This window comes from Anomaloglossus baeobatrachus, chromosome 7 (assembly GCF_048569485.1).
Source record: "Anomaloglossus baeobatrachus isolate aAnoBae1 chromosome 7, aAnoBae1.hap1, whole genome shotgun sequence".
Lineage (NCBI taxonomy): Eukaryota > Metazoa > Chordata > Amphibia > Anura > Aromobatidae > Anomaloglossus > Anomaloglossus baeobatrachus.
This window is the reverse complement of record NC_134359.1, coordinates 233,521,380-233,535,235: the sequence shown is the minus strand read 5'-3', so window position 1 is coordinate 233,535,235 and position 13,856 is coordinate 233,521,380. Positions and strand designations below refer to the sequence as shown.

At 43.7% G+C, this 13,856-nt stretch overlaps 1 protein-coding gene across 1 annotated transcript in view; it reads left to right on the top strand.

Moving 5' to 3' along the window:
* SHISA9 (shisa family member 9) overlaps positions 1–13,856 on the top strand; it is a 512,605-nt gene that overhangs the window by 429,801 nt on the left and 68,948 nt on the right. The window contains exon 3 of the mRNA XM_075317952.1: positions 11,594–11,746. Within this exon, the coding sequence (XP_075174067.1) occupies positions 11,594–11,746 (153 nt within the window). The remainder of the gene's footprint in view (positions 1–11,593; positions 11,747–13,856) is intronic.

Genomic DNA, 13,856 nt, shown 5'->3' with positions numbered 1-13,856 from the left:
CTTAGTGATGCTTTTCTGGCCCTTACTGACTTCAGTTGTTGCTTGTTTGTGGGTATTTCTACATTACGTTTTGTCTTAAGCATGTTAAATTCAGCTTGATGGGGTTGAGATCTCATGATTAACTTAACCATTGCAGAATATTCCACTTCTTTGCCTTAAAAAAACTCCTGGTTGCTTTTGCAGTATGTTTTGAGTCATTGTCCATCGAATGCTGTCCAATCAACCTTGCTATTGAATCAGGACAGAATGTATCGCCCTGTACATTTTAGAATTCATCCAGCTGCTTCTGTCTTTAGTCACTTCCTGAATAAACACTATTGACCCAAGGCCATTGGAAGCCATGTATGTTGGCCATCACACTGCCTCCACTATGTGTTAGGCTTGAAACACACATCCGTGAAACACGTGCGTGTTTGGTCCGTTTCCGTGTATACTGGAGACACGGCCAAATGTGCACCAATGTTACTATATCTCAGCGGTTACAATTGCGTTTTTGGTTATGTCCGTGAGTCCGTCTCCGTGATGCGTTTTTTGGTCCGTGTCTCACGCCAGCATGTCCGTTTTCTGCACGCAAAACGCAGCACGGACCCAATGAAAGTCAATGGGTCTGTGCGCACGTCCGAGTGACACGGACGCATCTCTGTTTGCTCCCTGTACGTTTTGTGCTTTTTTCATGTGATGTCGGTCTTTTTTCTTTTTCTGTTTCGTTCTCTCCCTCAGTCCGTCGGTCGGTCTCTATGTCTGTCGGTCGGTCTCTCTGTCTTATCTGTCCCTCTAGCTGTCTGTCGGTCAGTTCCCCCCCCTCTCTCATACTTACTGTTCCCCGATCTCCGGCGCGGCGCTGCACGGCTGTTATAATAACTCCGGCGGCTTTTACTATTTTGAAAAAGCCGGCCGCCCATTAATCAATCTCGTATTCCCTGCTTTACCCGCCCACCGGCGCCTGTGATTGGTTGCAGTCACACACGCCCACCACGCTGAGTGACAGCTGTCTCACTGCACCCAATCACAGCAGCCGGTGGGCGTGTCTATACTGTGCAGTGAAATAAATAAATAAATAATTAAAAAAACCGGCGTGCGGTCCCCCCCCATTTTAATACCAGCCAGATAAAGCCATACGGCTGAAGGCTGGTATTCTCAGGATGGGGAGCTCCACGTTGTGGGGAGCCCCCCACCCTAACAATATCAGTCAGCAGCCGCCCAGAATTGCCGCATACATTATATGCGACAGTTCTGGGGCTGTACCCGGCTCTTCCCGATTTACCCTGGTGCGTTGGCAAATCGGGGTAATAAGGATTTATTGGCAGCCCATAGCTGCCAATAAGTCCTAGATTAATCATGTCAGGCGTCTCCCCGAGATACCTTCCATGATTAATCTGTAAGTGACAGTAAAAAAACACACACACACCCGAAAAAATCCTTTATTAGAAATAAAAAACACAAACACATTCCCTCATTACCAATTTATTACCCCCGACAAACCCTCCATGTCCGGCGTACTCCACGGACCTCCAGCGTCGCATCCAGCTCTGCTGCATGGAGGTGACAGGAGCAGCAGAAGACACCGCCGCTCCGGTCACCTCCATGCAGCTAATGAGATGAGTAGCGCGATCAGCTGCTGTCACTGAGGTTACCCGCGGCCACCGCTGGATCCAGCGTTGGCCGCGAGTTACCTGACTGACAGCAGCTGATCGCGCTACTCATCTCATTAGCTGCATGGAGGTGACCGGAGCGGCGGTGTCTTCTGCTGCTCCTGTCACCTCCATGCAGCAGAGCTGGATGCGACGCTGGAGGTCCGTGGAGTACGCCGGACATGGAGGGTTTGTCGGGGGTAATAAATTGGTAATGAGGGAATGTGTTTGTGTTTTTTATTTCTAATAAAGGATTTTTTCAGGTGTGTGTGTGTTTTTTTACTGTCACTTACAGATTAATCATGGAAGGTATCTCGGGGAGACGCCTGACATGATTAATCTAGGACTTATTGGCAGCTATGGGCTGCCAATAAATCCTTATTACCCCGATTTGCCAACGCACCAGGGTAAATCGGGAAGAGCCGGGTACAGCCCCAGAACTGTCGCATATAATGTATGCGGCAATTCTGGGCGGCTGCTGACTGATATTGTTAGGGTGGGGGGCTCCCCACAACGTGGAGCTCCCCATCCTGAGAATACCAGCCTTCAGCCGTATGGCTTTATCTGGCTGGTATTAAAATGGGGGGGAATGCACGCCGGTTTTTTTAATTACTTATTTATTTATTTCACTGCACAGTATAGACACGCCCACCGGCTGCTGTGATTGGGTGCAGTGAGACAGCTGTCACTCAGCGTGGTGGGCGTGTGTGACTGCAACCAATCACAGGCGCCGGTGGGGAGAGAAAGCAGGGAATACGAGATTGTTTAATGAGCGGCCGGCTTTTTCAAATTAGAAAAAGCCGCCGGAGCAGTGTGAACGCCGTGCAGCGCCGGTGATCGGGGAACGGTGAGTATGAGAGAGGGGGGGACACTTCAGTCACCTGGGGGATTAGCGGTCACCGGTGAATCCTTCACAGGTGACCGCTAATCAGTACACGGCACACAGACAGAGCCGCAGCATGACTATGAAGTCGGGTGAAGTTCACCCGAGTTCATTCTCATCCCGCTACTCTGTCTTCCGACATGTAGTGACGACATTTTGCATCACACACGTACATTTCACACGGACAACACATACACATGTCAGTTATTTCACTCACGCACACACGGACATTCCACACGCACATACGGCTAGCATACGGGATACACACGCAGGCCACACATACCATAAAAACGGACCTAAAAAACGGAAAACGGACCCGAAAAACGGCCCATTTTACACGGACGTGGTTTTCACGGATGTGTGGCGGAGGCCTTACAGAGGATGTAATGTTCTTTGGATCATGAGCTCTTCCAAGCCTTCTCCATACTTTCTTCTTCCCATCATTCTGGTACAGATTGATTTTAGTTTCACCTGATCAAAGAATGCTTTTCCAGAATGGGGTTGGACCCTTTAGATGTTTTTTTTGAGAAGTCAAATGTGGCCTTTCCATTTTTAAGGCTGGTTTGGACCTTGTAGACCTCTACGGGAGACTTAGATACTGAAACAACTCATTCCTGGAGAGTGTTCTTCACTTGAGCGCATGTTGTGAAGGGTTCTTTATTCACCATGGAAAGGATTCTGTGAGCATCTTCCACTGTTGTCTTACGTGGATGTGCAGGCCTTTTTGAATTTCCAAGCTCACCAGTGTGCTTCTGTTTCTGCAGAATCTACCAAGCTGATTTGGTCACTCCTATAATTTCTGCTATCTGTCTGATGAATTTCTTATTTTTTTTAGCCTAACGATGGTCTGTTTCTCTTCCATTAAGAGCTCTTTTGACCGCATGTTGTGGGTTCACAAGAACAGCTTCTAAATGCAAATTTCGCACCTGGAAGCAGCTCCAGACCTTTTACCTGCTTTTTTGATAATGGATTAATACAGCCTATTAAAGAGCTTTTGAGATAATTGTCCAATTACTTTTAGTTCCTTGAAAAAGAGTCATCTACATATTAAAGAGCTGTAATTCCTAAACCCTTACTCCAATTAGGATGTGAATACCCTCAAATTAAAGCGGAGAGTCTGCACTTTAAGCCCATATTGATTATACAACTGTATCTTGAGTATGTTTTGGAAAATAGCTAAAATGGCCAAACTTGTGTCACTGTCCAAATATATCTACACCTAATTAGTTTATATCACCCATTATTAGGAATATGGGACAATTTGTGGAGTACTCCCTCTTATTCAATCACATATGATTTGTTCAGAAATTTTCTTGATTGATGGAATCAAAAACATTTTACAATGTTGTAAGGTGTGGGTTTTTTTTTTAACAATGGAGCATACGTGGAGTATGGCTAAAAACTTTTCAACATTATACACTGATATGGAATGATTCATCTGTATGAAAGCACCATTCCAGCGGTTTTATTATTTCAGTGCTGGAGTGGTGCTACTAACCTAAGATCCCTGACCCTACTTTCATAATTACTACCTAATCTCAGCTCTTCCTGGTCCCGTGACGCCATCTTGTGACCTCAAGTTCTAACTGACGAAAAGTCATGTCAAAAGTTTTCAATGCAAGTCTATGAGAGCCAGAATGATGCTCTAATAGACTTGCAATAAAAAGTAACCTCCGGTTTGCGCCATGAAACATCGGACCAATCCGGCAGGTCATAAACTGCTGTAGACCGGCTAGAATGGTGCCAATAACACATGAAGATGGCAGCTGGTAAGTATAAGAGTAGGGACAGGGATCTTAGAATAGGAGTACCACTCCAGTGCTGAAATACAAAAAATACTGGAGTGGTGATTGCTTAATGCTACATATCTATTTTATGTTTGTACTTTTACTATATTGAGCTAATGGGCCCAAATCATTAAGACTCATATCGTACATCCTTAATAAAGTGAGCACTTGGGTAAAATATGCAAAAATAAGGGTCTGACATACATTTCTGGTTTAATTTATATCATCAGAGTGGCACAGGTGTTGATTAATTTCCTGACGGCCTTTGCTGCCCTCTCCTTAGTAGAGCTGACCATGTCTGGTGCAAAAATACCAAAAGTTGCAAAAGTTTTACACATTTGCAACTTGTGCAAAGATTTTCAGATTTTTTTTTTAAGGGGCTTTGTATCAGTATTCTGACAAAAACACTGATGAATTTGGCTCTTTGTATGCTTCAAGTCATATATTATACATGATATATTGATTGGAATATTGGTGTCAGGTATTACAAGGGTTGAATGGGACTGTTATATTGATCAATACGTTTATACTGATTATCATCGAATTTTATATAAATGATCAGTGTCTGATCAGTAGGGGTGCAATAACCGGCAGCACAACTGATCAGTTGTTCCCAATGCGGAGGTGGACAGATGTGCTCAGATAAACCAAGGGAAAAAAAAAAAAAAAAAAAATTGTGAAAACATACCCTGCTGTAACTAAATAAAAGCATAGTGCATATAAACATAGGGTACTTAGTAAACACTGTTTTTGATCAAAAAAAAGCATAAAGCTATCCCACCAACGCCAAGGTGTACCCAGTTGGGATAGTACCTACACTCTCTAATATTAAAACCTTACCATGGGTCTAAAATAGGCCTCAATGTGGCTAAGGGCTGAGAGCGACCGGGTCCCAACAGGACACACACAGTCAGGGGGATTCACAGAATGAAATGTCCAGCTCACCAAGAGGGAGGGCCACACCCCATTTGTACTGAATACAAAAAAACTACATAAAAACAAAAAAGTGAGCCGGAGTATAAGAATATAAGTATAACACTGGCCATTAGACAAAGATTATAGAGAGTGTAGGTACTATCCCAACTGGGTACACCTTGGCGTTGGTGGGATAGCTTTATGCTTTTTTTGATCAAAAACAGTGTTTACTAAGTACCCTATGTTTATATGCACTATGCTTTTATTTAGTTACAGCAGGGTATGTTTTCACAATTTTTTTTTTTTTCCCTTGGTTTCTCTTTGTCTAATGGCCAGTGTGAACATGAGCTCAGAAGCTCCATGTATACCATCTTATACTCCGGCTCACTTTTTTTTTTTTTTGTTTTTTTTTTGTTTTTTTGTTTTTTTTTTTTGTTTTTTTTTTGTTTAGATGTGCTCAGATGCGGAGCTGCACAGTGTGGTTCCATCAACTGCACATTTCCCGTATACTAAAAATGACTCATTTAAATCAATAGGAGATGGGTAATGCAGTCACTACTTACAGGTTGTAAGAACAGAAGAGTAGTGAGGAAAGCCGGAGTCTGGTAACAGAAAGACACGTATGGATACAGGGAGTACACAGAGTCATAGTCAGGTCACAATCCAGGGGTCAGAATTTCAGGAAGGCATGTAATAGATTCAGGGAGTAAACTGTGACATGGTTAGATAAGGGTCTGAGGTCTTAAGCCAGGAGCTTGCGACAGGAATAAGCAGCGGGCAGAGAGGAGTGAAACAACAGTCTGGGGTCAAAAAACAAATATCAGAACACTAGCAGAAACACAGGCCAACAACACAACTACAGAACCAGAATATATGACAGGCAAGGTTCTGTGGGAGCATGCTCAGTAAAGAAGCAGATCAATTACCAAAAAGATGAAACACCTGAGCAATCAATCAACCTGCCAGCTCAGTAGCCCAGGAAAACACAGCAGAGCATCTCCTAGTGTGCAAGATGGTCTGCACAGAGGACTCATGACACTGCCAGCAGAGTAGTTCAGAAAAACACAGCAGTGCATCTCCTAGTGTGCAAGATGCTCTACACAGAGGAATCGTGACACTGTCAGCTCAGTAGTCCAAAAAAACACAGAAGAGCATCTCCTAGTGTGCAAGATGCTCTGCACAGAGATATCGTGACACTGCCAGCTCAGTAGTCCAGAAAAACACAGCAGAGCATCTCCTAGTGTGCAAGATGCTCTACACAGAGGAATCGTGACACTGTCAGCTCAGTAGTCCAAAAAAACACAGAAGAGCATCTTCTAGTGTGCAAGATGCTCTGCACAGAGATATCGTGACACTGCCAGCTCAGTAGTCCAAAAAAACACAGAAGAGCATCTCCTAGTGTGCAAGATGCTCTGCACAGAGATATCGTGACACTGCCAGCTCAGTAGTCCAGAAAAACACAGCAGAGCATCTCCTAGTGTGCAAGATGCTCTGCACAGAGATATCGTGATACTGCCAGCTCAGTAGTCCAGAAAAACACAGCAGAGCTTCTCCTAGTATGCAAGATGCTCTGCACAGAGGAATTGTGACACTGTCAACTTAGTAGTCCAGATAAACACAGCAGAGCATCTCCTAGTGTGCAAGATGCTTTGCACAGAGGAATCATAACACTGCCAGCTCGGTAGTCCAGAAAAACACAGCAGAGCATTTCCTAGTGTCCAAGATGCTCTGCATAGAGGAATTGTGAAACTGCCAGATCCGTACTCCCAAAAAATACAGCGGAGCATCTCCTAGTGTGCAAGATGCTTTGCACAGAGGAATCATCATAACACTGCCAGCTCAGTAGTCCAGAAAAACACAGCAGAGCATCTCTTAGTGTGCAAGATGCTCTGCATAGTGGAATTGTGAGACTGCCAGCTCAGTAGTCCAGAAAAACAGAGCAGAGCATCTCCTAGTGTGCAAGATGCTCTGCACAGAGGAATCGTGACAAGACGGATTTTAAACACACGATGGCGGCCACTATGCTTTTGACGGGGCTGTGCAGCCCCGCAATGAGCATGTTCAGCAAAACAGTTGATTGGCAGGGGTGCTGCGTATCGTACCCCCACCGATCACATATTGATTACCTATCCTGAAGATCTATTCATCAATCAGGCAACCCATTTAATATATTGAAAAGCTACAGACTTTCCCAAGATAAACTTCAAACGCCTAGTTTACCCTCATATGTCATACAAGTGCATATTTCACCCATTTTATTGGTATAAAAAACTTCGAGCCTTTTTGCTGGGTCACTTTGAATTAAAAAGTAGGGCTATGCTTTCTAATATAGTGACATAGAAGCTATAAGAATATACAGTAGCCCCATTATATGTGTTACATTTCTTCATAATATATGTTGTCAACATTTTCCCGTGTTACATTGAACATAATCCACATCAACATAACCTCATCTTCACAGAAGCATTTTCTACAGTTTGCAAATAGACAGCATATTATTTAATAAACAGAATATTATTTGTTGAGTAGAAGGCCAAGCACCGATACACATACACTGATAAACATATACACAATAAAGTAATTTATCAGAGTTTTATTTCATGTGTTTATGACTAAGATATTAGCATTGAATTGGCAATCAGGACATTTCAGTCCCGTGTGTATAGTTAGGAGATGTGCTCATTTATTGATTTATGCAGAATAAAAGGCAGCTCATTTGAAGCACTTGCATTTTGTGTGCAATTATATGTGATTATCCGTTTCTTCTACTTGTCTTTCTTCTTTAATTCTTCCAAAGACATTAGGTGTTGTCTAATTGTCAATTCAAAGCAAAGGCATCTTCCCATTTCTCCTCTGTAATATATCACCGTTTGTCCTGTCCCTGTAATCACTTTTGTGCAGTAATCTTTTTGATGTAAGCATCAGTAAAACTAACCACTGTGTGTCCTTTGCTGTCACCGGTGCTTTATTGTGAACGAGGTTGCAGCAAGGAAGTAAATTGCTCAATAAAAATGTAGTCACCACTAATTACACTAGAAAGTATCATTTTGATTTAATACAAATTATACAGCAAAATGTTCATGGTTCTGAAAAGCATAGAAAACAATGTATAAGAGTGAAATAAATATTGATTCTAGAAATGAGTGGGGGACTATGTGGGCTGATAAGAAAACAAAATTCATCACTATGCTCTTGCTATCTAATCTAAGAGCAGCATCATATAGGAGACAATGGGATTGGCGCATAAATATTACATAGGAGACACTGGGGCTGATGCATAAATATTACATAGGAGACACTGGGGCTGATGCATAAATATTACATAGGAGACACTGGGGCTAGAGCATAAATATTACATAAGAGACACTGGGGCTGGAGCAAAAATATTACATAGGAGACACTGGGGCTGATGCATAAATATTGCATAGGAGACACTGGGGCTGATGCATAAATATTACATAGGAGACACTGGGGCTGGAGCATAAATATTACATAGGAGACACTGGGGCTAGATCATAAATATTACATAAGAGACACTGGGGCTGGAGCAAAAATATTACATAGGAGACACTGGGGCTGATGCATAAATATTACATAGGAGACACTGGGGCTGATGCATAAATATTACATAGGAGACACTGGGGCTGATGCATAAATATTACATTGAAGACACTGGACTGGAGCATATACATCACATAGGAGACAATGGGATCTGGTGCATACATATTACATAGGAGACACAGGGGCTGCAGCATAAATATTACTTAAGAAACACTGATGCATAAATATTACATAGGAGACACTCAGACTCGTGCATAACTATTACATAGGAGACACTGGGGCTGGAGCATAAATACTACATAGGAGACACTGGGACTGATGCATAAATATTACATAATAGACACTGGGTCTGGAGTGTACACATCCTATAGAAGACACTGGGACTGGCACATAAATATTACATAGGAGACACTGGGACTGGCACAGAAATATCACATAGGAGACGCTGGGACTGACACATAATTATTACATAGGAGACACTGGGACTGGCACATAATTATTACATAGGAGACACTGGGACTGACACATAATTATTACATAGGAGACACTGGGACTGGCACATAAATATTACATATAAGACGCTGGGGCTAGAGCATACAGTGCCTTGTAAAAGTATTCGGCCCCCTTGAATTTTTCAAACTTTACCCACATTTCAGGCTTCAAACATAAAGATAAAAAAATTTAAATTAATGGTGAAGTATCAACAACAAGTGGGACACAATTGTGAAGTTGAACGAAATTTTTTGCTTATTTTAAACCTTTTTTGAAAATAAAACTGAAAAGACATGATGGCAGCCAGAAGGTTCATGGCTGCCATGAGAACTGATTGGCCTTGTTGATCGCCTATCCAATGGCTGTCAGGTGTGATGGCCTCAATGTTGAAGTCTGTTAAATGCTACTATGATCCTTGACTGTGACATTTCAGAGGTTAAACAGATGTGATGGAGCAAGTTCTCATTGCGTCATATACTGTTGGGTGCTGACCATGCAACACAGCCTGCGCCTGAACTGAGTGGAGCAGGCTCAGCTCCTCAGCCTGCTCCATATAACCATAGCACATAGGGGCTGTACATGTAATGGCTGCTGTCATTAAGGGATTCATTTTTTTGTCCTAGAAAATAGTTTCAAACATTTTGTCCTCATTTGTTTATTAGAGGGGCAAGGATTTATTTAGTCTTATTACTTTTGGTGTCATTTTATTCATAATTATAAATCTAAATTCTAACAGAATATATTTTATTTTTTATCTGGAAATCTACATTTAGTATAATATTATTTTAACTATGCTAAGCATATTCTCCAGTCTTTCATGTTCAATTGGAATATCAACTGAAAAGTTTACCATGATCTGCATAGATTAATAAAGACAAGATATATTTTCCTGTGTAATTCTTTTTGTGTCCATCAATGATTAAGTAGAGGAAAGGTATAGCAGTTGTTCCTTTTACAATGGAATATTAAAGAAATTGGTTCACATACAACGTTTATCATCTACCACAGGAAAAGTGACAAATGTCTAATAACTTGGTGGTCCCACTTTTGGGACCCCAGAGTTCCCACATCTGTGACCCATGCAGTTCCCAAAATTGGTACCTCTATGTCCTCAAATGGAGCAGTAGTGTAACGCTCACGGCCGGTGTAGAGGCAGTGAGCAGGATTAGTGGACCCACTGGGCCACATGGGGACCCCGGAATTACCCCTTAGTGGGAGGGGCTTGACCAAGTGCCCACCACGAGGTGGATGCCAGGTACCACTCCCAGGGAAGTGACCGGGACTGTGGCAGCTGATTCCCAGGACAGGTGACGGACTCAGGTATAGGCCAACTGATTGAGGCAGGCTGGGCAGCAGGTATAGACAGGAATGGTGGGAACAGCACAGATTCACAGGTATGGGAAGGCAGGTACTGGAGGCGGACACAGGGTTAACAGGACAGGAGCTCAAGAGCTGACAACTAGCTAGGTAGCAGACTGGAGACTGACTAACTAACTAGAGGCGCTGCGCTGGCACCTCCCCTAATGGGAGGCAGCCTAAAATACACAGTGCCTCTCAGCCACAGGCTAAGAGCCATTTCCTGGAAATAGCCCACCGGCCCTTTAAGAGAAGGGCCGGTGTGCCCGCGCATCTTAGGAGCAATCTTGGGAACCCTGTGCGGTATTTACAGAGCTTGGGAGGGATAGGAGGCAGCAGAGCACGTGGATGGCCATGCGGCAGCGAGGGAGGACACGGCCCGGCCGGGGTGATGAGTAAGTCAGCGTCTCTGCAGAGACGCCGGCGCCAGAAGTTGTCACACATGTGCAAATTCTGTGGCACTGACAAAGAGAGTGGAGTGCTATAATGGGCTATTATAAGTCAAAAAATTGTTCAATAGTGCTCATATGACCACAATAAATAAGGTGTAAAAGACACAATATCTGATTAGTGAGGGACTACCAGTGATCTTATATTTATCGTCTAGCCTGTGGAAAAAAGATAAATGTTATTTGTGGCTCACCCCCTTTAATCTTTTTTGAACTGATCTTTTCATTATGGATATCATGACTAAATGTAGGGAACATATATCTGTAGAAATATCTTGATGTATTTTTTGTCCGAAACTTGATTTATCAAAAAAATGAAAATCCTGAGAGCTTACAGTCTCCTTGTTACAGAATCAACAATTAATGCTATAATTGATATTTATTACAGTATAATGCTTATATTTACACTTTTTTCTTTATGGTATAGTGTTAGAGTATGTGTATACAACACTGCTCATCATATTCCTAAAGTTACAGGATGTCAGCTCTCTAATTAATACCATTTCTTTTTCACTGCAGATACTTCAAAAATGAATAATGTTCCAACATCCCCACACCTTCCACAGATGGCACATCCACATTCCTTTCCAACCATGGGACAGATTTCAAATCCATATGAGCAGCAGCCTCCTGGAAAGGAGCTTAACAAATATGCTTCTCTGAAAGCAGTTGGTGAGTAGAGGTTCACTTGCACTTGTTACAACCATGAATATCTCAAAAACCCAATTATATTTCTATAACGTTATTAATGAATAACTTCAGAATTTGCTTAGAATTGTTGTCAGAATATTCAAACAGTGCCATGAAATAATATTATATATATACTTGCCTTATTCTGTCAGTCAGTCTTGCTCCAAAATGATGTCATTACAGCCACAGTGCGTGCGCTAAAGAGCCTGCGACCAACGGCTCAGCTAAGACTTCCTGCACATGTAACCAGGGTACACATCGGGTTACTAAGCAAAGCGCTTTGCTTATTTACCTGATTTTACCCTATCTACGTGTGCAAGGAGCCAGCGCTAAGTGGTGTACGCTGGTAACCAAGTAAATATCGGGTATCCAAGCAAAGCTTTGCTTAGTTACCCGATATTTACCCTGGCTACGTGTGCAAGGAGCCTAATTGAACAGCCTGAAATATGGGCCGACAGGACGATGTCCGACACTTCCCCACTTGGCTCCGCCCTCCGCATGTATACACTAAACACTCACACACACTCACCTGTCCCCTGCCATGCAGTTCCCGGCACTGACGTCCTCAGTGCCATGGCCCTGCTCGGCTCCACCCACCCCGCACTCCACCCCCCGCACACATTAGGCTGCTTTCACACTTGCGTTGTGAGGCATCTGTCACAGTGCGTTGTGTGACGCATGTGACGGATGCTTTGCAAATAGTGTACTAATAAAGTAACGGATTCCTGTAAAAGAACGTTTTGCGTTTTTGTTTTTTTTGTTTTTTTTTAATGTTTCGCCGAGAAAAGGAGATTTGCGGTCGGGGGATAGAGAGAGAGAGAGAGAGGTGACCGCAAATCTCCTGAGTGACTGCAGTGAGCCGCATGATCAGCTGTGCCATCACTCAGACCACAGCTGCAGTCCTCCACCCGAGAGCTGTGTCTGCGGGTCACCTGAATGAGGGCACAGCTGATCGCGCGGCTCACTTCAGTTGCTGCGTGGAGCTGATAGAGAGCGGTCGTGTTCTACTGCTGCTCCTGTCAGTTTCATGTAGCAGAGCTGAAAGCGTCGGGGGACCTCTGTGGATCGGACCTGGAGGGGTTTTTTTGTCTTTTATTCCAAATAAAGGATTTTTTCGGGTGTATGTGTTTATTTTCTTTCACTTACAAGTTAATCATGGAAGGTATCTCGGGGAAACGCCTGCCATGATTAACCTAGGACTTAGTGGCAGCTATGGGCTGCTGCCATGAACTCCTTATTACCTCGATTGCCACCGCAGCAGAGCAATTCGGGATGAGCCGGGTAGAGTCCCCGGACTGTCGCATCTAATGGATGCGGCAATTCCGGGCGGCTGCTGACTGATATTGTTAGGCTGGGGGGCTCCCCATAACATGGGGCTCCCCTTCCTAAGAATACCAGCCGTCAGCCATGTGGCTTTATCTTGGCTGGTATCAAAATTGGGGAGGACCGCATGTCGTTTTTTTAAATTATTTATTTATTTATTTTACTGCACGATATAGACCTGCCCACTGGCGGCTGTGATTGGTTGCAGTGAGACAGCTGTCACTCAGCGTGGGGGCGGGTCTGACTGCAACCAATCATAGGCGCCGGTGAGCGGGGGAAGCAGGGAATACGAGATTGAATAAAGAGCGGCTGGCATAAAGAGGAAAAGCCGCCGGAGCTTTGTGACAGCTGTGCAGCTCCGCGCCCGTGATCGGTGAGTATGAGAGAGGGGGGGAGAGGGGGGAGAGAGACCAGGAGTGATTTTAAACGATTTAGATCGTTTTGCTGGACATGCTGAGCATGCTCAGTAGAACGTGACGGAATTTGTCAGTGGATTCCGCCGCTTAGCGCATAGCGGTGGAATCCGCCACCATAGAAAATCATTAGACACCTTGGTGGATTCCAACGGAATCTCTCAATGTGCGTTATTTTAACGACCCAAAAAACGCTACATGTAGCGTTCCCTCTGCCCGACGCTGCGTCAAAATAACGACTCAGCATCTTCCAATGGACGCATTGCGTTACAGTACGTCATTAATACATGTCTATGGAGAATAGCGCAGTGCGTTAACCCCTTCACGACCGCGGGCAGTAAAATTACGTCCTATTT